Raw genomic sequence first — 27,755 nt, 5'->3', positions numbered from 1 at the left:
AATCTGACGATTTTTTAAGCTTAAAAAATCAAACAATCGATATGAATTGATTCAGTATATGAGTACTTTGGTTTGTTTGTTGTTGGAGTCACCTCTAGGACGGCGATATATTGTATCTGTCGAGTTTTTTAAAAAAATAAAAATGATACCACTCGGTAATACGGTTTTGTTTTTTGGGGGTATTGGTTTTTGTTTTTATTTTTGCTTTTGTTTTTTGTTTGTTTATTTATTTTTTGTTTGTTTGTTTGTTTGTTTGTTTATTTTTTTTTTATAATTCAGTTGACTGTGAAGGTAGATTCATTAGGAAAATGTCATTTGTTATTTTAAAAATATCCCGTCTAATACGCTGCCGTAAAAGTTTAATCTCCGATAATTTTATTAAGAAATATGCTGATATAGATGATAGATTTTCATAATGCCGACAAAGCAATTTTCTGTAGTTTTTTTCTTGTATATCATTATTTTCATCTTGAACTTGACGTGTCTTCCCCCGCAAGTTCAAGACTTATTTTGAAGCTGGTGTTTTGGATTTATTTAATTTTAATTGCATTTAATTCCATTGATCAGAGTTCTGTTATCACTTGCGTGATTCTTAGAAAGACTGGTAAATGTTTTAAGTAAGGGTAATATGTCAATACATTTGTAGAGAACTAGGAATATTTGAAATGGCGGGAAACCATTTCAGAAAATTCAATCACCGTCTGTATAGTTAAAAAACGACGGGATTTATTGTGAATTCGCTTCGAATAAAAGAATATATCATATTACTTACTGTCTTTCAAAAGCCAAAAATTAACACACGACAAAAAAAACCGGTAGAGAGAAGTGAGTTACTCGTCTTTTCATAGGATATTCAATAAAATACCATTGTTTCCTAAATTTTATAAAATGCATCTTTTTTGCTATGCTATATACAGGTTACACTTTTCCAAAGTTTCCACAGTAAGTCACAGTTGTCATAGGCGGAATAAAGGGAGGTGGTACCCCTATGCTCTCAAGATTTGGCTAATTTTATAGAAAAAAAAGCATGAAATCTCCAAAGGCTATTTGACGCCCCCTTTCGGAATTTTTGGATTTTTGCAAGGCTAGTGCTTTAGTTTGGAGAAGTATGTGATGAGAATTTGATCCATTATTGACCATTGTCGGACTGCAATGAATAGAACTTTTATTCTCTTTATGAAAAAGCTTTAGAATTCGAAGAACTTTTTTTAAACCAGAATTACATCTAAAAAGCCTCTAGACTTCTTTTAGAAAAAAAAATAATCTCATTTGCCGAATGTATAAACGCACAATTTATTTGAATGGTATTAATTAGAGTCAGATTGAAGACATCTGATTTAAGAGCATCCCTCATTGTCCCGAATTTCTATACCTTTTTATCCTCACGGAAATGAAATTTCGAAGCCTAAAATGGCGAAAAATCAACATCACCAAAGGCAAGATGCGGACATTGTTTATTTTCTAAAGGCTTTTTAAATGCTCAGATGTTTTACATGAAATAGACGACACGACTGTTGTCTAACAATTCTAAGACATTCGCCAATGAGTGACAGTATTCGGTTGCCTGCAATTGGAAGATTTTGGACATATCACCTTCTGGCAATGTCTTATTTGAAAAATATGTGAATTAGTATTTTTATTAAGCTCATCAAGATCATTATTTTTTATTTTATTTTATTTTATGTATAGAAAGAATTATCTTATTTATCTGATTTAATATTTGTGTTAAAGAGTGTTAATAATACCTCAGAAAGTATCTTTTTGTGACAAATAGTTATTACGAAAAATTATTGCATAAAACGCAGTAAATATTGTTTTTAGTCTACGAAAATGAGCTTTATGCACTTTCGTTCGTGTCTTAGAAGTGTTTTACTAACATTCTAGAATCTTGTGAATAGCAGAACTGGTGTATTTCAATTTCAGGTTCGGTAGACTGCAAAATTCAATAACAAGAGGCTTAGTGAGGAACATATTGATATATTTAAGAAGCTATTAAGATCGTTTTCTTCTATATCACTCCTGACAAACAAAAACTAATAACCACATATTCTTGATTCTTCTCGTGCAATGTTGATGGCCCCTTTTTTGGTTATTGGTTAATACAAACTCCCAACCACTGATTATTTCATATTCTTATATCTGAAGTTTACACCTTTTTACTGATCTGACTACAGCGGATACACATCACTAATAAAGCTTGGATATGTAAGGAATCAGGCAAAATAGAATCATACTTAGAAAATCCACACAAATTTGACAAGGTGGCACATAGTTTCTGGTTTATTGAAGACAAATTCAGTTCGTTCTTCTTCGGAAATGTCAGAGGATGCAGAAAAACAAGTTCAAAGTTACAATGGAATAGAGGAAAGTAAGTTACCTCCCTTTGATGATGAAATTACAATATATTTCGTAAAATTTATACCTAAAATTACTGATTTAAAAAAAACGATAGATATCAATGTCATTTCTGTATTTTGAATCAGATTTCATTGAAAGACCAACTGGCGGATTCTTACAGAGATTAGCAATAAAACTAATCAGTGGCGGATCCAAAAGGGGGAGGGGGTTGAATCTGAATCGTGCATCTTGCTTTCAATTTGTCTAAACAAAAAAAAAAAGGCTATTTGGTGGTGTAGTTGTGTCACACAGATAAATGTATTCACAATCTACAAAAATCTTTTTTTACAAAGGTTGTGCATATATTGGTTAAACTAGACTGTGTCTTTGTAATTCATTAGAAAACAAAACACAAAATTTATATCCACCTTTATCACATTTTGATATATCTGCCTATAATACCCAAAATTTCAGGGGAAACAAGTCCAACGTAGGGTGTCCATATCACCTGAGCAATTACATGAATGTAGATAAAAGTATACACTTTAAAACTGTTTTGCACATATTGTATTACTGCAAAGGATGGACATACTGCTAACTAACACAGGCCCAATGGGAAAATGATTTTTCTAACTCAAAAAGTATTATTAAATTTCTAGACGAAAAACTGGGCATTTTATAAACAGCATTAAATAACAAGTAGATATGTCCGAGAACACTCATAATAACTCGAATATGGAAACAAAATGATTTAATATTTTTGTGATAAAAAAAAATCCTGGTCCCAAGGGTCCCAGGGCATGTGCTAATTAACATAGGCAGTCAAAGTATGCTATTAAGATAACTGTTTTCTTATTGAACTCTTTGTAAAACTAATAGATATACAAATTATAGCTTTTGTGCTGTAAAATGTGTTGTAATATAGAAAATATACGTGTAACTCCGTTTCTGAACGTCTGATTTGACTGAAATTTCGCAGGTATGTACAGGTATATATATATATATATATATTTTCAAAATGTTTTTGTAAATCGACATTTCCAGGGACATAACAAATTAATTCCAGTTGGTCTGAAACTTTGCAGGTGTGCACTGTTTCGTTGATTTCATTATTAAAAACTGACATTACAGATTTTAAAGTTCTTTAAAGAATTACTTTTATATTTTTTCGGTCTGTGAAGAAATAGCCTCAATCATGTGGTGCACACTTACTAAATAATTTTATGCGTAGCAGGTTATTTTCAAGTGTGCACCACGAGTATTGAGGTTAATTCAAATAGACCGCAAAAATATAACAGGCTTATAAGTATCAGAATTCAAATGATTTGATCACGTCACAGTCATTACAAAACGATGGACGATATTTTTATCCAATCAGAAAGCACGTTTCTTCTGAAATTGAATTATTACCTTTAAACTGCGAAAATTATGTTTCTTTGTTCAACAACTGTAAAATTGGTATCATGTGTGTATTAAAAATAATTCGAAAGTTATTGGGCAGATAGCTCTCCCAGGTGTGGGGAGTTTCTAAACGACGACGATGGGCAGAGACAACGAAGCCAACAACCTCCCAAGTTAGAGTCTTGAGTCCACCGTGCCAGGGGTTTGAGACAGAGAAGGTGGACTCAAACCCTGACTTGGGAGGATGCGGAGCCGAGTGGTGACGATTTTCGGCTAATGACCATGAGCTACATAGACCCCCCCCACACACACACACACAACCACCACAAAAAAAAGTGTCACATGGCGCCGTTGTAGATATGATTAAACATGCTAAATATGATTTCCCACGGAGCTGTTTCATGATGACGCTCGACCTGATTAGCAACCTTTAGCGCAGTTCCAGCTCTATAACCCGAATAACATAAGTCGTTATTTTCTGTCGATCTCCAATTTTGTTTTTTCTTTTCGATCGTAGAAGTGAAAACGAACAGAATTATTCGAGTTATCCCGGTTCGTATAAAATTATTGATACGAGTTCCGGATCCGGAGCAATTAATTGTTCGGGGTATATATTACATCAAAGGCATATTTAACTCCTCTTATATCACACAGACAATGAAACTAAAACAATAAATGTCTGATTTTACTAGAAACTAGAAAGCATTTACGGGAATATGTCAAACATCAACATTACAATCAATATTTCAAATTTAGTTATACAATATATCATACATAATCAACTGCAAAAGTAATTTATACTTCTACTTACCTTTTATGTTATTATCTGTATCCTCCCACTTATTAACGTTAAGTATTTATGAAATAAATCGGTATTTTCTTATATTCCAAACATGGTTAAAAATTCATCATGTAGTCCCTTGTCTGCATTCGACAAAAACAGAAAAATCAAATTCCGATTCATTTTATATAAGCAGTAACATTATTGTTAAACGTAACTGCAATGGGCTAAGTGGGTCATTTACTCCGGGATGAACAAAACCCTTCTCTTAAATTTGCATAATGAATTGATACAAGTTTTATAATTGTGAATTTGATGACAATAGCCAGTATAGGCAATTTCTGTTTAAGGGCCATCGAGGGAATTCCGTCTTTTGTATACTAGTCTAACTTGGTATGAAAATTTGTGCAGAATAATCTATGAACGAATGAGTTTTCTTTATCTCTCACACAAAACGCCAATCTTTATTAGATGAAACTATTGAAAGATCTAACTAAAGTGTAGATCGTCTACTACTTCTGTTATTGAACTATTCCATAATTTATACCGCTAGCGAAACATTGAATAAAGCTCTATTGTCGTAGCATGGAAATATCCCGTGGTTAACAATACCTTCAATAGAATATTCCTTATTTATGATTACGATCAAAGCTTTGTAATTGTGTTTATCATATCTAAAACTCAGTTTTCTGGTCGGAGTCGCAAGCTTTAATATAGGTAGACCAATAGTCTACCACAGCAAACTGTTCTGCACATATAAAAAATTTAACGTTTTACGAATCATTTAGTATTACTTTAGTACTTTTATGAGTTTAATTGGCCAATCAATATACTCATGTATAATTGTTAATTAAAGCTAGAAGCTAGGTCACTTCAAATTAACACAGAGGCTTTCTCCCACTATTAATATGCACGGTCCGACTTACAGGCTTACATATTTACATTTGTAGCACAGGTATAAAAAATCCCGACCCCAAGTACCTGTGATATTTAGTAATTGGCATGTGATTCAAATAAGTGCCCCGTAACACTTCAGTTTTACCAAGAAAATATTTTTCTTCCACATTTTTGCTACAATTTAGTTATGTCTATTACCATTATTTTATTAATACCTCTATAGAAATTTTCACATAGAGAAAATAACATGGATGACCTATAATTTTTTTACATAAAAATGCTATCAATGATGGCACCGAAACCCAAGCCTATAGGCGCGCTATACGAAATGTTTAAATAATTGCCTAAAAATCAGAAATTTATTTTCAAAAGAGAGGGTACACGCCCATTGTAGTGCGTATACGTTGCAACGCTGTTTCACATTGGCTTGAAGGCGCAACAAACGTTACACATCTTTTGCGGATTTTCCTGACGTCGTCATAAAAGAGGCAGGCAACGACATGTTTTGATAAGCATGGAAGATATCTATGGTTTGTAGAGAATTGTTTTTCTTTTCACTTGGATTCGGAGTTTGTTTCATAGGAATGTCTCTCGTTAAAAAACTCTTCAAGCGCAAAAAGATGAAAGAACCCCAGTTCAATGAGAGTTGTGTATCGGCAACTCTGAAAGAATTGTCTGAAGATGGTCTGCTAGATTCCCTCGACAGAATTGCATGCTCCCCGGATGACAAAACGAGTGATCTTACAAAGTCTGTTTCTTCTTCATCAGCAAACTCAGATTCCTCAAGCAATAAAGAGATGCGTCACACAAGACGAAAACTGAACGCAACGCTACGAAAGTACCGGTAAGTGGGCAAAGCGATTTTACGACCACTTTAGTGATCCAAATAATGATTTATTAATTCATATATATTTGGTTAACGTTGTGGAAAGACCTTTCAAATAAAAAAAAAACATACAGCATTTGAAACTAAATTGAACATTTTAGGGTCAGTTTATATTGATGGACATTTATCCCAATTTTCAGAAAGAGTGAGAAAAAGTTTCAACAAAAGAAGAACGAAGTTGCCCAAATGCAGCAAGAAATTGATAGTTTGGTTCAATGCATAAAAACCATAGATAACAGTATGGGGTCTTTGGATGAAGAGATAAACAACAAACGCATGGAACTGCTAGCCATGGCCTCAACCAGTTAGTATATTCAACGGAAACTACTAAACCTCAACCGTTTTATTTCGATTTGTGCTGTTCGATTTTCCGTGCGTACTTTTGAGTTATTTAGTTTTGTTCCAATGTTCTTTGTTTGATTTCTTTCCGATACTGTATTGTCTATTGAAGTCCATCGGGAATTGTACCTTTGTCCACGGGCGTCCCCTCGGAGCTTGTACCTTTGGTTCACGGGCGTTCCCTCGGAGTTTGTACCTTTGGTCCACGGACGTCACCTCGGAGCTTTTACCTTTTGTCCATGGACGTCCCCTTGGTGTTCGTACTTTTGGTTCACGGGCGTTCCTTCGGAGTCTGTACCTTTGGACCCAGACGTCACGTTGGAGCTTATACCTTTTGTCCACGAATGTCCCCTCGGAGTTCGTACATTTGGTCCACGGGCGTTCCCTCAGTGTTTGTAACTTTGGTCCACGGACGTCTCCTCGTTTGTACCTTTTGTTCACGGAAGTCCCCTCGGAGTTTGTAGTTTGTACCTTTGGTCTACGGACGCCTCCTCGAACGTATCTTTGGTAAACGGACTTCTCCACGTTTGTACCTTTAGTGTTGCTACATAGAATGAGATTTAATCACTTTACATGCATGTCCGTGTTTGTTCGTTTTACTCGTATGAAGACCACTGATAGCTAAAAACTAAATACTTCTGCACAAGGCGTGTAATTAAAAGACTCAGAAGCAAAGATTTGATTTTAGCACCAGCGGGTGTCTTACAACAGAACTGTAAAGCTAATTTCTTTGTTGTCGTAGTTTTTGTAAGTTTCCATTTTTTACTTTGATGTTATTGTTCATTTTTGTTCTTTTCCACAATAAATATTATTTGCATTTTTTATGAACCAGAAGAATTAAGTCCTTCTTCGTATCTGGTAAGATTTTCTGCTATGCTCATGCAGTGCAGTTTTAAATGTTATATACTTACTATTTTTTTTGTCCTTTTATTTCAATTGATTAAATTTCCTTTTATGAGATAATTTCTCCCTGTCTGCAATTACGGTCAGCATTTTTCAACACACAAAGGATCATTGAAAAGTATCAAAAATTGTCGATACAAGACAAAACTCTTAGCAGTTTAACATCCGGAAGCTCATTTTAGATATTTTCCTACGCAGGTGTCTCGGTTGTCCTACTTCTCAGAATTCTAAGGATATGAATGGTAGCGGCTAACAAGCGTGCTGTTGTCATGACTGGCTTGCTTGCACCTGTACATATTTGTTCTTTTTCTAGATAAGGATACATCATTATATAGACAGCAGTGGTCTACTGAAGGTTCACAGTGTAAAAATTTTCGATAAGTCACATGTTTTTTTTTTCATCTCGCACTTTCTCCATCCAAAACGCCACAGCACGAATATCAATTCGCTCTTGAAAATAACAATGAATTACGGAGGATATCTTTGTAATGAATAGAATAATTAATTGGTTATCATGAATAACCAAAATATGATCACTCGTGCCAAGAACGCATTAAGATTTAACTCATGCTCGGAAAAGGTTCCGCACACTCGTTTTGTATCCTTCTATCGATGGGGAACATTTATATAGGATACGAACGAACAAGCGAATAGCTATACGACAAATTTAAGCTTCTGTCATGATATACGCCTGCTACCTGCAGGTAAAAGGCTCAACCTCAATTCTATCTGGAAATCGGAACAGACCCCCAAATTTCTGGAAACGTAAAATACCGTTATGTGAATAGACAACCATCCAAAATAGACATGCAACACTCGATCGTTAAATCTAGGCGGTCTTCGGCACTCTTAATCATATTTTGGTTTTTATTCTTTTTAATTAATTATCCTATTACTAAATTAAATGTTTTTATCAGAAATGATGGATTCACAATTGTGTTACTTTTTCGATCTCATTTTCACACAATAGTTATTATGTCCCTTACACCGTATGTGTGATACTGAAAAGTCTTACACTGTATTTCAGTTACTCCGGACATGGAAGCAGAGACAAGGAAAAAAGAAGTCATTTGCTACAAACGATACACGAACATTAAAACTGTAGCTGATATTCAAGCCTTGTTTGCAATGATAAAACAAAGGCACGAGGCTTTGAAAAATCTAGAAATTCTCACATTAAAAAAGTATTGGTCGATCAAGCATAATCTTGACAAACCGATAGACAACTCGCTGGTTCTTCGCAGTGGCATAGACAGTTGGTTTAAGCAGTTCCGACGGAACAATTTGAATAAAGAACCGAGTCTGGACAATCAAACACCAAGTACGGATGATGACATGGTTCCTACACGTGATGTTGTTGATGTTGGAGCTAACCCCGCATCATTTGTACCACTACTAGAATCATCGATCTAGGAGCAGATCTTAAAGAGAATAAACCTTTCTTTGTTTAGAGGAGAGGGGGTATACAAATTACTGATGACCATTCTATCGAAGGTTTGAATAGATGCTTTTGCAATAATGTTCTTGGTCTCGTGCAATAAGTTGTCGATAAGTTCAAAGTTTATAATTGTAATATAGTTCTTCAAAATAAAAATATGTATATACTATGATTTATGTCTCTTCTTTTAAGTGGGTGATACGTTTTTTTTTTTTAAAATTCGCACCACCGCCGCATAAAATATATTTTATATTCATTGCATGCGCGGATCAAAGGAAAGCAGCGTCGGGCAAAGGCCTCCTAAAATTAGGAAAAAAAATGTAGTTTTTTTCATAAAATCTTGATTTTTTACAAATTCTACCCCAAAAACTATATTTGCATCCACCGATTGATTGTGCTCCTCTACTTGCTGACATATTCCTTCACTCTTATGAGGCTGACTTTATAAGGATCTAATCCAAAAGAAGGAACAACGTTGAGCTAGATTCTTTAATCTCAGTTTCCGCTATATAGAAGACGTATAAACGTTAGTCCATCCCAGTTCCGGGGATTTTATACATCGCATCTACCACCAAAGAACTTGAGATAAAGAATACTATAGACCACTATAAGGTCAGCCCCTATCCTGCCTACGCTTAAAGATCGGTGGTAAATGAAAACTAGTGGCCAAACTATACGACAAACGGGAAGACTTTTTATTCCGTATTGTCACCTTTCCTTTCATCTGTTGCAATAGCCTTTCAGCACAAGTGCATTGAGTTTTCATATTATCACAACTCATACGTTATGCAAGAGCTTGTCGTAACTACACTAACTTTTTGTATCGCGCTAGACTTCTTGAACAAGTTGTTGATACAAGATTGAAGTCATCACTACAGAAGTTTTATGGTCGTCTTCATGAACTCGTGAATCGTTACGGTGTATCCATTTCAACCATGAAAACTGATTTGTTCAACGCGTCATAGTTTAATTTCCTTTCCTCTTTCGTCTATCTTGGACTTGACTTTTTATGAGCAACTCGGCGGGTGTTTCTAGAAAAGCAGAGGAACCTTACCCTACCGGTGCACCTGGTCTATTATCCAAGTTTTTAGTGTATTATTTTAGTTACTTTATGTTCTTTGTTGTGTGTGTCTGTTTTCAATGTCTGGTCGTTGTCTCTAGATAACATTCTTTTGATTTCCACTAGAATCTTGATTCCCTTCATTACTCTTTTATTCTTTTATACCACCCTGGATCCGCCCATGCACTGTGTGAGGTTTCACGTTTATCCGTGAATAGGTTTGGTATTTATACTATACATTTGGATGGTTAGACACTGACCATGTTTATACTGAATAGAAATGGGGCTTGGATTATTTGGAAAAATAAAATTATTCCAAATTTGAGCAATCATATTTCTTTTTTTTTCTCAGCTATGGACAGAAAAAAATACGATTCAATATTTACCGCATTACTTGACAATGTCGATTTTCGAATATTTTTTTTAACTCCGGCTGGTGCTGACGAAGAATTATATTTGCGCGTGTGCAAAAAATCCCATAAAGCCCCCTCGCCTCAAAAATAAAATGATCTGTGCTTTGTGTTCTGTATATGGCAAATAAACAAGTAAAGACCTAGTTTTCTTCAATACTGCAAATGCTACAAGGTAAATGAAGACCAAGTTTTTTCCAATACTGCAAATTCATTATTGTTAAAATACACTGAATCCTTTATCATATGTGAACATGAATATCATTCTTATATAATATACGGGTCTGATAATGAAAAGAAATATTTAAGTTTTCGACAATTTCCGGGGTTACCGTCGTAAATAATAGACACAATACATGTGGTTCAGTGTTTAAATGGCCAAACAATTACGAAACCAACTGACGTGCTGCTTCAATATTTATACAGCTAATATTCCATATGAACTTTTGTACTCAATTATTGACTTTTTGTGCTCTTTAAGAGAGATCAAATGTTATAGTTATGGAATGGCATACTTCGAGGTAGGAAATTTACGACTTTTTTTTTTCAGATTAAAAAGCTAGGTTTTCTACAATTTGTTCTGCTTTAGAAAATAAAATACAGAGTATAGTCCCCACTGTACCCCAATTGACGGTCTAATATGAATACAATTAATTTCATGCCTGTATTATAATAATTACCAACTGATTTAGTCATACTACATAAGTTTTTATTCATAGAACCATAAACAATGATGCCTTCGTACCCCAAACGAAAAATGCGTGTCACATAACTCGTAGTAGGACTGCATTACTTTGTGTTTCTGGGATACACAGATGATGCCCCCCCCCCCACCCCCCCCACCCCCACAAAAAAAAAAACTCCAACAGATATAACACAATGTCCCAAATAAAAATAAGGCATAAATTGATTACTATTCAATGATACAAGCCAAGTACCCTACTGCATATTTAAGTACCAGTCCATATAAAATTCAGACACTGCCTATGATACAGGTGATTCATGGTAAAGAAAAAGCCACCGAACAAGCAAGGTTTTTTTTTTGGTCTTCAGATACTATATTTCTAGGTAACATTAGTCTTTAAAATTATTTCCATATTCAGATCTGTACTTTTGAGAAAATCATACATTCATCTCAAACTAAAATTAACCAAATCAAAGCAAATCATGAACGATTACTCTTGCAAAGTGTTAATTTTATGTACAATCTATGTAAATTTTATCTCAAAAGCGCAACACCCAGAATATGAAATAAAAGTTAAGTTGGTGGGTTTTTGACATGCATGAAATGTAAGAAGGAAGACGTACAAGCTAGGTACCTTTATGGAATATCTTGATAAATCAAACTGCATTTTTGACTAATTTTAGGACAAATTTTACGAAAAACAAACTAATTTGTTTCCGCATGCCTCCATTATATACGTGTATGAACATTCTAGGGAGTTTTAAGCCTTCGCTCAAACATTATAGAATGATACACCTGAACAAACCATGAATCATTTTGGAATATTCAAAAACTCAATCTGATGAGAATTTCATAAATATCAAAATCATACGTGATAAACAACATACACAATTAAAAGACATAGCTAAAATGACAGAACGTAAAGACGAAAATGCAGAACGTTTAGACAAAACGACATAATGTGAAGATGTTCCTACATAACGTAAATACAAAATGTCCACATGTAATTATAAAACCACAGCAAGTAATATAAAGTTGACAACACGTAAACAAATGTTTAGGCGTTCCATAATATGGCATTGATAAAAGACTGAAATATGATGTGGCCTGTACAAATGTTTTTTTTCCGTAAGATCAACCCTTAAAGCAATATCGACGTCACTATGGTGATAAGTATGGCTCTACCTAAAAACCAGGCAGGGGGTGATTCATCATATCTTAAGATAATCAACGAAGCTGTATAAATACATTTGTTAGGACTTTAAACAACCCTTCCTATGTTCATGTTCTTGGATCTGTTACATGTACTAATCATTAAATATTTTTTGACTGGTTATTGTGTAAAACTTCTGGCGGGAAATTTTTCCGTACCTTTTCTGTAGTGGAACATAACCAAAATCTAAGTGTTACATCTCCAGTGGGCAACTTTCATTTGCTCTTTTATTTCTGAATACTGTTTCTATGAGGCCTAGTGATGGATTTCCAATCAAAAAAATATTTGGGACCGCCTATATATTTTGAAATTTCCTAATACAATTACTATGGGCATGTTTACAGAAGGATTTACAATAAAATATATTTAGAATTAAGAAATGCATGAATCATCCATTATAAGCTTCTGCCTTTTTAAGGCGCTATTGTCAGCGACTTCTTGCACTTAATTTCAGTACTTAATATTCGTTTATGATTTTAATAAATATGTAGTTATACGCCACGTAATGTTCTAGCTTCATACGAGATAAAAATGTACCTCTTAAATATCATACACGCGTGTTCTAGGTGCGTTTCTTGCTTGTACGAGAACGGGAAGTTTACATGAAATAATCAGTTAGCTTTGAACATTACACTGTTTGATTCAGGCACTGAGGCTCGTTACAAGACTATATGTCATATACATTATCACGCCCCGATATTTATGAATATTAATTGCTAAATGATCGGTTAACATTGAATTTTATGTTATATTACCCAGTTTCAATTCAAACACAGGCGTTCGTTACAATTGATTATATAAAGGTCATATATATTATCAGGACACCGATATCTACATATAGCCATTGCCAGTTGTTTAATTTTTTTTCCGAATGATTGAAAACATTTGGGTCATAACGGTTACGAAAAAGTACGCAATAATATTAAGGGAACCAAGATTTTAGCGGAAGTCACACGATTTTAGAACATATCGCATTTGTACCATTTCGGATGTTGAAAATAAGCCAATATCAGTGACAGTGAATATTTGACTATTACCGACTTTGAAGACTTCAGTCTTTGATTTAAGCAGAGCTGTACATAATTCACGGTGCATGATGTAAAACAAAAACAGAATTATAAATGCTGAATATATAAACAAGGCTGTTATTAAGTAGCAGTCCAAATTAAATTCAGGAAAGTGTTCTGTGTGGCAAAAATAGTAGTAGAATGTATGTTTAATGCTTGTTAACAGTTGCTGTGTAGTGTTTTGTATGGTACTGAATTTTATTTTAAAAAATAGCTTGTGTAAATCAAGTGGGTAGCAAGAAATGCGTTATCCGAACACAGCATATAAATCAATATAATTAGTTTGAAATGGCATGTGAAAATACAAAAAAAAAAATAAAATACCATCAAATATAGCGAAATCCGGTACATGTATAGCACACAAGTGTTTCAAAGAATAAACTTTCATCAGCAGCATTAGAACCAAATATTTCCACAAATAAATTGTCAACAGGACATACAGTAGTTAAAACCAGAACAAAATAGTCAAATCCAGCACCAAGATTCTACCAAGTGCAATATAGAGATGAAGCCTAAGTATTTTACCGCTTTTAAATTTTATGATTTCGTATAAATCGGGTCAGACAAGTCTGACCGGCTTTCGGGGACCATAGGTCAACTGGGCAGAGGCATCGGCCTTATGATTGCTTTATACAAAATACCACTCTAAAGTGTTTCGGACAAACACTTTTACGACATGCTACCCGAAATGTAGCATCAGGTAGATCATTTGATGCGTTATGCAAGATCTGGAGGTCATATTATTTTAAGATAAAATAATTATATATGAATTGATTTACCCCGCATGTGTTCTGTGTGGTACCGTGTGTAATCGACCACGCGTCTATAATTCGGAGCTCTATTAATCTCATGTTTTGATAGACAAAATCATTTTAATCTAAGATTAGTATGAATGATATTCAAAAACAGGATTATATTGTTTTTGACATTTTATAAGGTTTTAAAAAATCGGCAGGTTGCTGTTTGTTTTAGATGAAATTTAATATAATTTTCTGAAATCTGATGACATCACTGGTAGTCATTGGCACAAGAACAATACGATGGAAAACTGAAAAATCGGTCGATATTATAGAATGATTAATTAAATAATTTAGTTGACAAGCTTTTATTCAGGGCTGCATTTAGATGAAATCTAATTACACGAATTCCACTGTATGACCAAGACTTGTTATTCCAATATTTATTATAAGTTTTGTTGATTACAGACACCAGGATTAAGGTGAACACTGGACCTTCAAACAAGTCTCGTTAAAGGTGAGTATACATGTTATGTAGCTACATTATAATATTTTGGGTGAGGAAAAGTACCCTGCAATATTGAAGGTACCAATGAAGAAAAATTTGAGGATGAAAAGAACTTGTGCTTTATGATACGAGTTTTGCCCATCACTGAAGACCGTGTAGTGACCCGTAGAAGTTTAATTCTCGTTGCTTGGCATTTGATGGATGGCGATTACAATATATCTCATTGGCAATCATACTACATCTCCTTTTTTTTATTTTAATCGTACAAGTCCTAAAATCTCCACACAGAAAAATGTACAGCACGAACCCCACTTAGTCCGAATTTCCTCTGACCCTGCAACCCTCCTCTTTTTTATTTGGACATTGATATGTCGAGTTGGGGTCAGAACGACGTGCCATACAAAGAGTTGGAGATTTAGCGGTACCTCGGAGTACTGCCCTTCAACCGCTTGTAACGACTTTCAAGTTGAAATTGTGCATGTCACACCTACCTAGTTCGATTCCGGAACCATTTTCCTGTATGCTGATACCAAATTTGCTATAAAAATTTCATTTTTTATCGAAGTTTCGATCATTTTCCACGCGAGACCCTATTTTGTTGACATTTTGAACCGTAATAGAGAGGAGGCGAAGCTACATATATGTAGTTACTTTTGGAACGGAACGGAGCAAAAACGACTTTTAAAACCGGAATCTAACAGAATATTTCAAAATTCCGCTGAAAATTTACATGTCCGCTACCCTTCCAAAAGTAACAAGCTCCGCCTACTCTCTATCACGGTTCAAAATGTCAACAAAACAGGATCTCTCGTGGAAAATGATCGAAACTTCAATAAAAAATGAAATTTTTATAGCAAATTTGGTATCAGCATACAGCAAAATGATTCGGAAATCGAACTAGGTAGGCGTGACATGCACAATTTCAAGATTTTCCTCACATTGCATCCAAGCACATTTCAGATGCACGTGCTTGGGTAGCATGCACTGTTGATTAGCAATGGGAAAAAGAATATCTTTTCAAAGCTCCTAGTCTCTTAGAAGTCTGGATTGCTCCTTTACTGACAGTTTTTATTTTTGTTTTTTCGACTTTAATCTCAGGATTTCGATTTAACCACGGTAAGCCTGGATTACACTTTCATACTAAGAAGCGTTCAACTGGTATTTTGCATATTTCGACATTTTTTTGGTTAAATAGATAATTGCACTGTGTTTAAAAAGTATGCAATGGTAGAACAATTCGAGCATAATGACATGAATAAGATCATAAAAACACGAGGTCAAGTTTTGTCCGTAGGGCATCATAACAAAGCTTCTGATATGATTGTACTTCTATATTAATATCAATACTGAGAAACTTTGCTGTAACAGTCCTTAGAGAGTTGTTTTTGAATTAGCTACCCAAAAACAAATATCAAGGTCTGTCTTACAACTGGACCACCAGACGTGTGTTCTTCCGGTTGATTGTTATTGGCAACAGACATAGATATGGCAGTCACAGCTTTTCGGTGGTTCATTGACTTTTAATATTTGATAAGACTAGGGCCGATAGTAGTTACATCAGAGAATATAAAAATACATTCTGTCTGAATCATTGAAGATTCCATGGAAGAATTAGTTTGCCCAAAGGGTCAATTAACACGCGCGTTGTACTACTAGTTTTAATGAAACGTGCAAAATTGGTAAACAAGTGCGTGTGGTTTACAGAACTCATAGGCGCAAACTGTTTTAAATGTCTAGGTTACTATATAAAATATTTAATTTATTTATACTTTTTAAACAAAATTATCTTGACACACATTTATTTTTAAAAATATATATTGTTCTAAACTGGAAGTTTAAGAAGAAAATTGAAAGAAAATATAAGAACTTCTAGCAATTTAAAACGTTTCAGACTCACCGATTTTGCGTCGTGTTGACCACTCGTGATTGGATAAAACCATTCGTCCAAATCACCGATGTAGCAATATGCAAATGAAGAAAAATCCATCCGCCGTGGATGAAAATATTTGAATTAACAAATTGCAAATGACCATAAAAGGAAAAATAACAATAGTTGCAGAATGGCGTTAAGACTAATATATTAGCTCTAACAATGAAACGACGCACGCTAAGTGTGCACTTATAAACAATTTTATATAGTTCAATTACGCCACCGGTCAGTGTGTATTTTTGACCTGGACGCCAAAACAAAAATAAATTTTACCAAGTAACCAACGATTGATTTCCAAAAAAAAAATGAAGAAATATAGTTCAATACACAGATTAACTTATTTCCCCATATTTATAGATAAACAAAATCGTGCAAAAAATGCTATAAGCTCCTGTAACCGTCTATGATAATTTAGACACTCAGTAGATCTGTAGGAGGGATTCGGCTAACGTCTCAGCCTCCAACAGAATCTATTGACTGTTTAACCGACAGCATAAGAACCAAATACAAAGGGAGGTTTTAAATGCAAAAATAAATTGTATACAAAAAGTACTAAAGTCAAAAATATCAAAATAGAAAACCAATCCAGCACCGAGATTAGAAGTTCTACCAAGTTTAGCGCGATCTAATTTTGTAATACTGAGACGAATTATTATCTATGACATAAATCGGGCTAGACAAGTCGGACTTTTGGGCTGGTGAGTACCCTCGAGGACCTTTGGTCCCTCAACAGTGGCATCGACAAAATGGCGTGTTATAGCGACGGTCTTAACATATGAACATCACCGAGAGTCTGTACTGACTAGTATATTTTATAATTTTTTACTATGTACCTTTTTTTTTACCATTATCTGCATATAGATAGCGGGAGCTAGAATTAAAAATCTTGTTTCCTACAAACAGCGCATAACTCGGCGATTTGATTGGATTTTTTTCTGCGGTTTATCCGAACTCTTTGTAAAAGTAGGTCATTATAAAGAGGAAGTTTTGAATAAAACTATTGCAAACAAGAAACTATTGTTTTATCACATCGAACTTAGGCTGTAAGGTAAGGAATTGTTTGAACAAAATTTTCTTTATTTTTGCATTTATTTGTTCGCTGGTTAACCAATTGTCTAGTGCCGAGCCTAATTAAATGACCAATTATACACTAAGCGAAGTAGAAATGAAAATAAGGTTGAGATTTTTTCAGGAATAATGTAAGCATGATTTTTTTAAACTGAAGGTTTTTTAACATATAACATCACTTGTTTTGTTTTTTGTCTTCGACGACAGCATTTTCAAACATTTCTACAAAGCTGTTTAGGGTGTAAAATGGTACCAGAATTCCTTGATTTTTTATACATTGCCGGACAAACGGTGTAAAATTACGTAACGAACTTTTCTTGTTCACTATTTTTTTTGAGAATAGAAAAGAAGGAATGTTTGTTTTATTCGGAAAATTCAAGTGAAATGGTTCTGTATCCCCAATAGTTTGATATAACAATAAGTACAGAAAGTTGTATATTTCAGCAAATGGTTACCACTGTTAACTAAAAGAACCATGCAAATTTGGAAATTTTAAGACTGAAAAAGTGTTTATGTTTTTTTTTTTTGTATACGAATAGTTTAGTGGAAAATAATTTGACAGCGATATTAGTACGAGGGAAATGGTAAAATTGTATAACTTCTGTGCTAATTGGACTGTCCGTTTTCGTCTCCCCTCTTACTAAACGATTTATTCAAGGCTTTCAAAATTCTCGGGCAATACTCAAATCAATGACATGTACATACAGGTAACGTTGGGTCAAATTATTCACTTGTCAGACATAATGATTGCAAGAATCTTTAAGGTTTTTCTGCAGCCAGGCTCCTAACGGCGTCTGAGCTTCAAAATTCACCCTAGACGCTGCCGTAAGAAAAAAACGAACGCATTCAACTATGCAGCGTCTACAGAGAGTTTTGAACGTCAGACACTGATCGGAGCTTGAATAAGTTCGCGATTTTTCCCCACTGTCCGGTGCAATACTGAGTATCGAGTCGCCCCAATTACGTTGGTAATACCATTTGTTACTGACTTAAGGAAGCGTTAGCGGTTTATAAAAAGCGTAAACAAGATCGAACCAGGTTCCCTTGTATAACCTGTTCAAAAATTGGAAATATTCCTTATAATTTAATTTCTAATGGATTAAAATCAAAATATTAAGAATAGGTACGTAATAAAAAATTAAGAATTATTTGAACGGTCAGTGCAGACCAGTCGACGTTAATGACGTCACAGTACCAAAAAAGGTTATACAAAATAACTTGGTTTCCTCTAAGAGATCCAACCAATCAGAAATTATGGCTCGTCACAAATCAAATTTAATTATTTGTTATCACGTTACTAATTAGCTTGTTACTGATCATGAGATTAATTGCAATTTAAAAGATATCATCAAAACACGTTAGAAAATAAAAGGTTCGAAACATTGACAAGGTGCCATACCCTCAACCTTGATTCGGATCATAGGGCGTTCAGATATGTATACTGAAGGGTACAAACCTCTTAAATTATGACGTGTTATGGATTAGTTTAATCAATAGGAAATTGTAAACATGTTAGGATTAATGAAGCACCGCACAGGGTCACAATCTAAAAAAATATCTATCATCATTTTAGACCTAATCAAGGAAGCTGCCATACTGAAAATTTGGAAGGAAATTCAAAAACGTTGATAGTTTCTCACACGAGCTGAATTTTAATTCTGACAGTTGTTTGTGTATAATTAAACAAAGTGTAAGTAAACATTTGAATAAAACAGTAAAACCCTCGTATTTAGTGTGACTAGAGCATCTTATTCGTAATTATCTTGCAACGAGGAGTACACTACTACGTTATCGAAGCTAAAGTGGGGCATGGCAGCATCCATTTTAAAAAAATATATATAACGTTGACTATTTCTCGAAAGAGTTTTAAAAAAATTATCGGTTTGTTCACTTAAATGATCATTACTTTTTTTTCAGAAACTTTTTTCTCATTTGAGAATCATAATTTTTGTTTAAAAAACCTGCGTCATGACAGTTACACACCTATGATTTATTTGCAATGTATAAATAATAAATATAACTATGCATCAATAAGCTTTAAGCAATTATTTACTTTCTGATCTCAAAGTTTTGTTCAAATGTTGTGATTTGATATGAAAAAATTAAAAGCAAATTGTAATTATAGACCAACTTTAGGTCATAATTACAGTTTGCTGTTAATAAAAGATCAAAATTAAAAATAAGCGAGTAAATGCAAATATCATGAATAATTTATTCTTTTAGTCAATACATATTGTGTATAATAAAGGAAGAAATAGAAGATGATTTTGTGAATTTCTAATCTCTAACTGTATTGTTAATCAAAACATTTAAAGTAAATATAAATATTATCTTGAGATCTTCTATCTATTTTCGGACTTCCTGTGACGGAAAGTAAGACTGGAAATCAATTTTCTTTACTAAAAATACATGAGAAACTGAGAATTTGCAATTAATTAAAATCTCATTTCTGGACATGAAACAATAAAACGTGAGTATACGAGCACGTGAGACTATTGTAGTCGGAGCCTATTCTATGTCTGGGTTCATTAATGTTTTAAGCATCGCCGACGAAGGTCGTATTTTTTTTAAATCTATTTTCTTATTTCAGAAACTTATTTCAATATGGTTGACATAGATGAGGACGAACAAGAGGTTCTCCTGCATACAATACAGAATGGAAAAATTCGAAAGTTAACAAACTATTTGTCGGAGGCCGATGGTATAAGCATAGACTTTGCAGATCGCAATGGCAAGACACCTTTAATGCACGCCGTCTGTTTCGATGGTAAGGACGATGTCAGAACCCACATGGTACGCACGCTTTTACGCCACGGATGCGACGTAAATAAACAGGACATGTTCGGTTGCACGGCTTTAATGTATTCATGTATGGATTCTAATTGTGAGGATGTGACAAGACTTTTAGTAAAGAAAGGTAACAGTGATCCGAACATAATGGACAATTCGTTAAACACAGCATTGATGCATGCTGTGACCGCTTCAAACTCGGCTGCTTTATACATACTAGTGACCTCGACTTCGACTCGACATAAAGCTAACTTGGACTTGAAAAATGACTTAGGTTTATCAGTTATTGATCTGGCTATTAAGTTAAGACAGGCCGAGTGTTGCAAAGTTCTTGTAAGAGACGGTTTCATTAGTACTAGGGATGTTTACGATTTGAATGGACTTAAAATGCTTCTTGGAACTGAAATTGATGCTTATGGGAAGGAACATAGTTTTGTTCGTCTTGAAAGCCAAAGTTCGTTTATTCCTAAATCTTCAAGGAGGGGGTCTGCTGGTTCTTCCTTGTCGACAACATCCATGTCATCAACTCCACGCTGCTGCAATCCGACACCGGAAATTATACATCAAACGCCATATAATGAGGACATACCTCTCAGCTCACGATCAAACTACGCAAACGAGCACCAAAGGTCGCATACATATGACATTAGTTGGGTAGGCAGTCCACGCAAAATAAGAAGGGCGTTGACGCCATTATTTAAGAACAATGCTAAAATTATTGAAGAAACAGACGAACAAAATGTATTTGGGTTTCGATCAAGACTCCCGAGCATTCCGAGTGGAAAAAGACTATGCATGGTGGCTTCAACACAAAATGACGTTTCTTAACATTTATTCAATAGGAACAGTTAACTAATGAATTTGTTAGCAATATTAAAATACACACAAGGAACGAGTAATAAAGTAGTCATTTCGATTCAGCCGTCTTCGTCATGTTTCATTTTCTCTACCCATTCCCTGTAACCACCGGGATAATGCTTTGCTCTGTAATGATAAGGACACATATTAACATAGCCAAGTCAATGATGCATGCAAAATGTTACAAGACGATTTTGTTAATATGTCGTGCGTTGGAGATAGTCCCTAATGTTAATAAGATGCGCATAGGTCCTTTCTGGTATAAAACGGCCATCTTCAATGTTTAAAAATTTGTTTTTATTTCTAAGAATTCGACAGTACATAACAGAAGTATTGATATTTGTCTTAACTACAACACGAAAGACATTTACCTAGCATTACAATGATTTTAAAAAATCAAAATTTGTTATTTAAAAAAAAAAATATGTATACTTTAAATATCTTGCATATAGGCACATATTCAGGTAAGTTGGAGTAAACAACGAACAGTGCCTTCTTAATCTAAAAAGAACAATGGAGTAATATTCTTACGGTAAAAAGAACTTATATCAAAGACCTGAAACACAAGCAGCTTTTCAATTAAAAACTGCCGTTTAAAAACTTTAAAGTTTCTCTGGTTTACATCATTCTGAATGGAATGAATTTTGAAAATATCTACATGCAGAAGTACTTTTACATGTTCACACTTTTACCGACATGCAACCTTTCAGCTGACCTGAAGTAATTAGACATAATTATAGGTTTATTCTTGATTCCATTGACGTACAATCTCTATATATCCATACCTCTGCATCTGAAAACCACGCTGTTGACGTAGAAAAAAAGTTTACTTGTTAAATAATAGCAATACACCGCCAACAGCATCAATAATTGAAGCAATAAAATTATTTACAATACCATAGTATCGAACTGATCACCGGAAATCAATATTTTTCCGTGATTAGTTTAAACATGGTTAAAAAGTGGGCAATACATAGCTGGTCAGACAAATTATGGAGAAAAACAAAAAAAGTCACGAACACAAGCACGTTAAAAAATAATATATATATATATATATATACCTTAGTGGCAATATAATAAGATTAGACCTATTACTTGTTATATTTAGTTATTGCATGTATAGGAGGTAGCAACACACCATTCCACTTGCTGTTTCTAAAATGACATTTCAGAACAGCCTATTAGATTTCAGCTTACACGACTGTAGAAGCATTATTAAAAAAAATCGAGGCTTAAATGGAGCAATTTGCACACAAAGGTCTAATTTTCATAAGATTGCATCAGAAACAAAGTTGGTTTCAGGCCTCAATGCGTTTTCACGAAATGAATGAAGGGGCATTGAACGCCTGAGACTATATCATAGTTACGACAGAATCAAGCACATCAGTAATGAATACATTCATTGGCGCAGCGCCAAAAGTAACTAAAAAACTATTTAATTCGGGACAAAAACTATTTAACAGTTGAACAGTGGTCCCTATAGAAATAATAATCTATAGTCGGATTCTGTTTACTCAAGTAAAAAAAAATCGTATATGTGTGAAAGTACTTTAATTCGTGGATACCAAATTTCGTGGATTCGGGAAGAATCACAAGTTCGTGGATTAATCTTGAATTTGTGCTTTTGAGGTTCTCAGTATACACATCAATGGAAATCTCCTTTTCGTTGGGAACGAATGAAAACCACCAAAATTGGTACCCCACGAACAATAGTTCTTTCATAGCATATGAATATCATAAAACCTTCAATTAAAAAAATTAGTTTGAAATTACAGCCAGTTTAAAGTACACTTTTTCAAACATTAAAATTCGAACTCCAAGAAATCAAGTCTTCACACTTAAATGCTTCATGTTCCTTTATCTTATATGCTGCATGCTTGGCGGGGAAGCAGTGACCATCCATTTCAAATTATTTGGTGGAAGTCAGCCACGGATCGAATCCACGACTTCCGCAGTCGTTGAGAGCACGCTACCGCGAAACAACTGAGTTTAACTGAGGTGGTAAATTAAAATCTGTAGAAAATTTTGAAAATGTAAAATGTTGGGAAACCTAATGCAGAAATGTAACCAACGCCCGGCGTTTATTTAAACTTACACTGCCATTGAACAACAGAAAATATCATAATCAACTAACTTTTCAAATCCGAGTTGACGTGCCAAGATCAAAGCCGTAAGACTTCGAATTCCAGAATAGCAACCAAATACTATGTCGTCTTCAGATTCCGGCTGCTCAGATCCATAAAGCGATTTGAATTTGTCGGGTGACATTTCCAGGGCAGCCTCTAATTCGCCCACTGAAAAAAAAAAACTTAGCTTTATAATTACTAACTTTAAAATCATCGTAATAAAGTGCAAGAAAATAATATACATTAAGGTAAGTTTACCACGTAGGAAATACAGCACACTAGAAGGGATAAATTTTGTTTAATAAAAGGCAGATTTTGCCCCCAATCCGGTCCTTAGAGTGGTCTGTTTAGAAGGTGATTACAAAGAGATACCATACATCATGATACGGAAACGGCAAGGATTCAAATACAAAAACAAGACAAGACAAAACAGTAAAACGCAGCTACGATCACACTTGTACATTACTAGTACCGGTTAATTAATCAGATTATAATAAAACTCAAAGCGAAATGGTGTATTTTAAACAATATTTCGTTACAACGGTGGTTTTACTGAACAGTATCTTACTGGGTATATGAATAGCTGCAGGATGATACTTCCCCATCATTTCTAACTCTTGCGGTTCCCGGATGTCAATGAATATTATACTGTTATCCTGTAACCCGGACACAACTTCATCATAGTCTACATCTATAAGGCTGCTATGGTCTGTCTCATCACTATACTGTCTAACTGAGTAAGAAAAATAGAACATTTTTCACGTATACTCTTAAATGGTGCATGGTCATGATGGGGAGGCAGTCACCTGCTCACTTTTCTGTTACAAAGATCTAAACAGTATTTGAATGATACATATGTACCATCACGTCACCATGTTTATTTTAATGGTGTTGCTTTGATCTGCAATGCTGCAAGCGTTGCTTTAAAATGAAACATATAGATCTAAACAAGCAACATAATCATGAGTGTATCTTGTTGTTTCAGTGGATGTTTCCAATAAGAATTTACAATTTATATATTAAAATATATTGTAGCTCCTGAATTATAATAACTTATGATCTTCCTCTTTTTTGCGGATCCGCAAAAAATATCAAAAGAAGCAGACAAATAGAAGCTGTGGACGGACAATTTGAACAAGGACTGTTTTTATACTTGAGTTTTTTTTAAAGGAGGAACAGTTTTTAGAAATAAGAGGCTCCCAGGAACCTGAATCGCTTATTTGGTTATTGTTTTGTCTTTCAAGGGCATTAACTCTAACAAGGAATTGTCTGACAATTTTGACTCAAGAAGACTTTGGTAGGATATATCGTAAGGATTATTTCATTTATTGAAAGTTTGTATCTATCTATTATAGTTTTCAATATATTAGCTGGAAACTGCTAAATACATATTTTTTCGCCTTTAAAGGGCAGTTACTCTAACAAGGAGTCGTCCTAAATCTTTGATCCTCGCATTCTTTTGTAGGCCTTATCATCAGGATCATTTCAGCTATTGAAAGTTTTCTTCTATCTATCATACTTTTCAAGATATAACTGAAAAATATCATTTTCATCTTTCAAGCGCAGTAACTCCAACAAGGAATCGCCTGACAACTTTTTGATCCAATGCAAACTTGTGTAGGCCTTTATAATAAGAATCATTTCTGTAATTGAAAGAATTTGACTAAACCTAAGAGTTTTGGAGATAAATGCGAAAAACTTATGTGTGACCACATGTGTTCCATTCTTAAAAACGGTGACCACAGATAGATCTCATCATTCTAAACCTTTTTACCCTGTCAGAAGTTTTCTAAACCTAACGTTTTTTGACGGATCAAAATCACATATCAGATCTATGCAGAATACCCTAAGGAACATCCACACCAACTTTGGTTCTATTTGGTCGTGTAGTTTCAGAGGAGAGTTTTTAAAAAATGTTAACGACGACGACGGACGCCAAGTGATGGCAATAGCTCACATGGCCGTTGGACAGCTAGGTGAGCCAAAAAAAAGAAAGAAATTGTAAAGCAAACGTCAGTTCTTGTAATAACAGGAATATAAAATTCAGTGACGGGTTCAGAAATTCCGAAAGGGGGATGACTGGCAGAGGGGAGGACCACTTCAGTGGTTTCCTGTTTCTTCTTTAAAAATCAACCAAATTGTAGGACGGCAGCACCCTTTTTGCTCAAAATTACTGTAATTCTAAGGTCAAAATCTAGCACGTTTAAATTAGGAAAACGTACCCTGTTTAGATGTAGTTTTGTGACAGATTGACACGAAATTTTTGGAACGGTGTTGAACTCCAAACCACCTTGAGGTTACATAAGACTGTGGCGTAAGTTGCTTCACAATAAGTCTACGAACACATTTCAAACACACAGAAGAAAATTGCTGCCTAAGAGTAACAGCCATGACTTCAGTATGAATAATGATTATCTCCCTTCTTCCTGTATTAGATGTTATTTTTTTATTATTTTTAGCAGCATGCATAAATATTCACAAGTTTCTATTTGAATTATACAACTATTTAAAGGATTTTAAATTTTAAGGATATAAGTGATTGCGGAATCTTTTTCTCTTCTTCCAATCCCTCTTTCGATCCCGTTTGCCTTAAGTAATCATCATATATGTCCCCTCATAGACTTGGTAATTTTAAATGATAGTAATGATTTGTTTTGTGAATTTGCTAAGTTTAAATCTTTGTCACATGCAACAACTTACACATACTGCAATATATGCAAAGCCTGCTGTAGATATACATCGATTGACACGTACGTTGTATGCTATTGGAGAAAAATGTTAAACGCGTGTGCAGTACCTTGTTTTGGTAGAGATATGACTAATTTTGTCCAAAAACAACAAATACACCGATGCTGATCGCTAACATATCTGTTCAATACACTTGGGGCACGGCGTGTCTTTATGTTTTCAACGATTGGGCCCAGAAACTAGCAAATATGATTTTTAATCAAATCAACGAATCATACTAAAATAATGGTTCTGGAGAATAAAGGGGAAGTGCCTATTGTCCAGTTTTGTTAATTTGCTTTTCAACAGACAGTCGGAATACCAATGGTTACAAATTCACCTAATTTTATAAGCATTAACTCGTAGGTACTTTTTTTTAAAGAAAGTTCCACGGCTCGCAAAAACTATTCGAATAAGGATACTGAAGTAATCGCTTTGAAAGTTCTACGGTCGGTCGTCACAATGACAAATTTATCGTATAGTGCATGTATCCAGAATGACTAATAAACTACACTTTTGTCTAGATAAATATTCTTCCTCTTTTCTGGACATGGCCTTAATCGGGCATCATAAGTGATGGAAGCAGAAATTACTTATCCTTCCGGTGCACCCAAATTCATTCCGGTTTTGAAGGGGTTCGTGTCGCCTGTATCTGTGTATTTTACTTTTTTTGTCTTTTTGTTATTTGTCCTCGTCAGTTTGTATTTTCGAACGTGTTTTTGTTGTTGGGAAGTTCGCTTTCATTTTATGGACATTAAAGTAATTTCGCATTTCTTATCTCATTTTCAAACCATCTTCAAATTAGAATTAAGACCCTAAATTTTTTTGCGACAGGTCAAAACGAATCCACAATTAACGAAGGGACTTGACTGACTTTCATGTATGTTAAAAGGTAAGGTATTATTGAACAATCAAGTGCTCATCTCCAGGTACCTTACCATTTAAATAAAACAATATGCAAAAGCTTTGAAATAGCGAATACACCCTCTGCGCATGATATTGCATATTGTCGTGTGCTAAGACAAAAGCAGACAAGGGGCTACCAGGAGCCAGAATCGCTCACCTGGTTTAAATTTTGTTTTTCAAGGGCATCAACTCTAATAACGAGTTTTCCCGACAATTTTGATTCAAGAAAACTTTGGTATGACTTGTCATAAGGATCGTTTCATCGACTGGAAGTTTCTATCTATTTTAGTTTTCAAATGATTAGCCAAAAATTGCTAAAAACATCATTCTTCGCCTTTCATGGGCAATAACTCAAACAAGGAGTCGTCTGACATCTTTGAACCCCGCAGGTTTTGCAGGATTTATCATAAGGATCATTTCATAAAATGAAAATTCCTTTCTGTCTATCATAGTTTTCAAGATATTGGCTGAAAACAAGGATTTATATACATATATTGTCTATATTTAACTCCTTGCTGAAAACTGTGAAAATACGTCATTTTTCACCTTTCAAGGTCAGTAACTCTTAACAAGGAGTAGTCCGACAACTTTGATCCAATGCACTTTTGTAGGCCTTACAATAGGGATCATTTTAGGAATGAAGGAATTCGACTAAACCCAAAGGTTTTGGAGATAATACGAAAAACTT

General features: G+C 34.4%; 3 protein-coding genes across 5 annotated transcripts; 2 read left to right on the top strand and 1 right to left on the bottom strand.

Annotated features, from left to right (window-relative positions):
* The first annotated feature begins 5,897 nt into the window (after nt 1-5,897).
* Nucleotides 5,898-9,154, top strand: LOC148626378 (uncharacterized). The gene is made up of 3 exons (XM_088570338.1): nt 5,898-6,260; nt 6,443-6,606; nt 8,572-9,154. The coding sequence occupies exons 1-3, from the start codon at nt 5,944-5,946 to the stop codon at nt 8,955-8,957; spliced, it is 867 nt and encodes a 288-aa protein (XP_088426464.1). The 5' UTR covers nt 5,898-5,943; the 3' UTR covers nt 8,958-9,154.
* Nucleotides 9,155-10,829: 1,675 nt separating this feature from the next.
* Nucleotides 10,830-21,370, top strand: LOC148626377 (uncharacterized). 3 transcript variants are annotated; one of them, XM_088570335.1, is made up of 4 exons: nt 10,830-10,973; nt 14,623-14,671; nt 19,234-19,350; nt 20,251-21,370. In XM_088570335.1, exon 4 carries the CDS (start codon nt 20,265-20,267, stop codon nt 21,276-21,278), a length of 1,014 nt encoding a protein of 337 aa, XP_088426461.1. In that variant the 5' UTR covers nt 10,830-10,973; nt 14,623-14,671; nt 19,234-19,350; nt 20,251-20,264; the 3' UTR covers nt 21,279-21,370. The 3 variants fall into 3 exon arrangements, with proteins under 3 accessions (XP_088426461.1, XP_088426460.1, XP_088426462.1); XM_088570334.1 differs by lacking the exon at nt 19,234-19,350; XM_088570336.1 differs by lacking the exons at nt 10,830-10,973; nt 14,623-14,671; nt 19,234-19,350 and adding an exon at nt 19,923-20,130.
* Nucleotides 21,266-25,840, bottom strand: LOC148626376 (rhodanese domain-containing protein CG4456-like). Its single transcript, XM_088570337.1, has 4 exons — nt 25,657-25,840; nt 24,003-24,167; nt 23,443-23,602; nt 21,266-21,434 (listed from the first exon to the last, which is right to left on the bottom strand). Exons 1-4 carry the CDS (start codon nt 25,823-25,825, stop codon nt 21,368-21,370), a joined length of 561 nt encoding a protein of 186 aa, XP_088426463.1. The 5' UTR covers nt 25,826-25,840; the 3' UTR covers nt 21,266-21,367.
* Nucleotides 25,841-27,755: the final 1,915 nt, after the last annotated feature.

The sequence above is a fragment of the Perna viridis genome, chromosome 2, assembly GCF_037379345.1.
Source record: "Perna viridis isolate PV_CMFRI_1.1 ecotype Kerala chromosome 2, ASM3737934v1, whole genome shotgun sequence".
Lineage (NCBI taxonomy): Eukaryota > Metazoa > Mollusca > Bivalvia > Mytilida > Mytilidae > Perna > Perna viridis.
The sequence above is the reverse complement of the archived record's forward strand: the minus strand, read 5'-3'. Positions and strand labels throughout refer to the sequence as shown.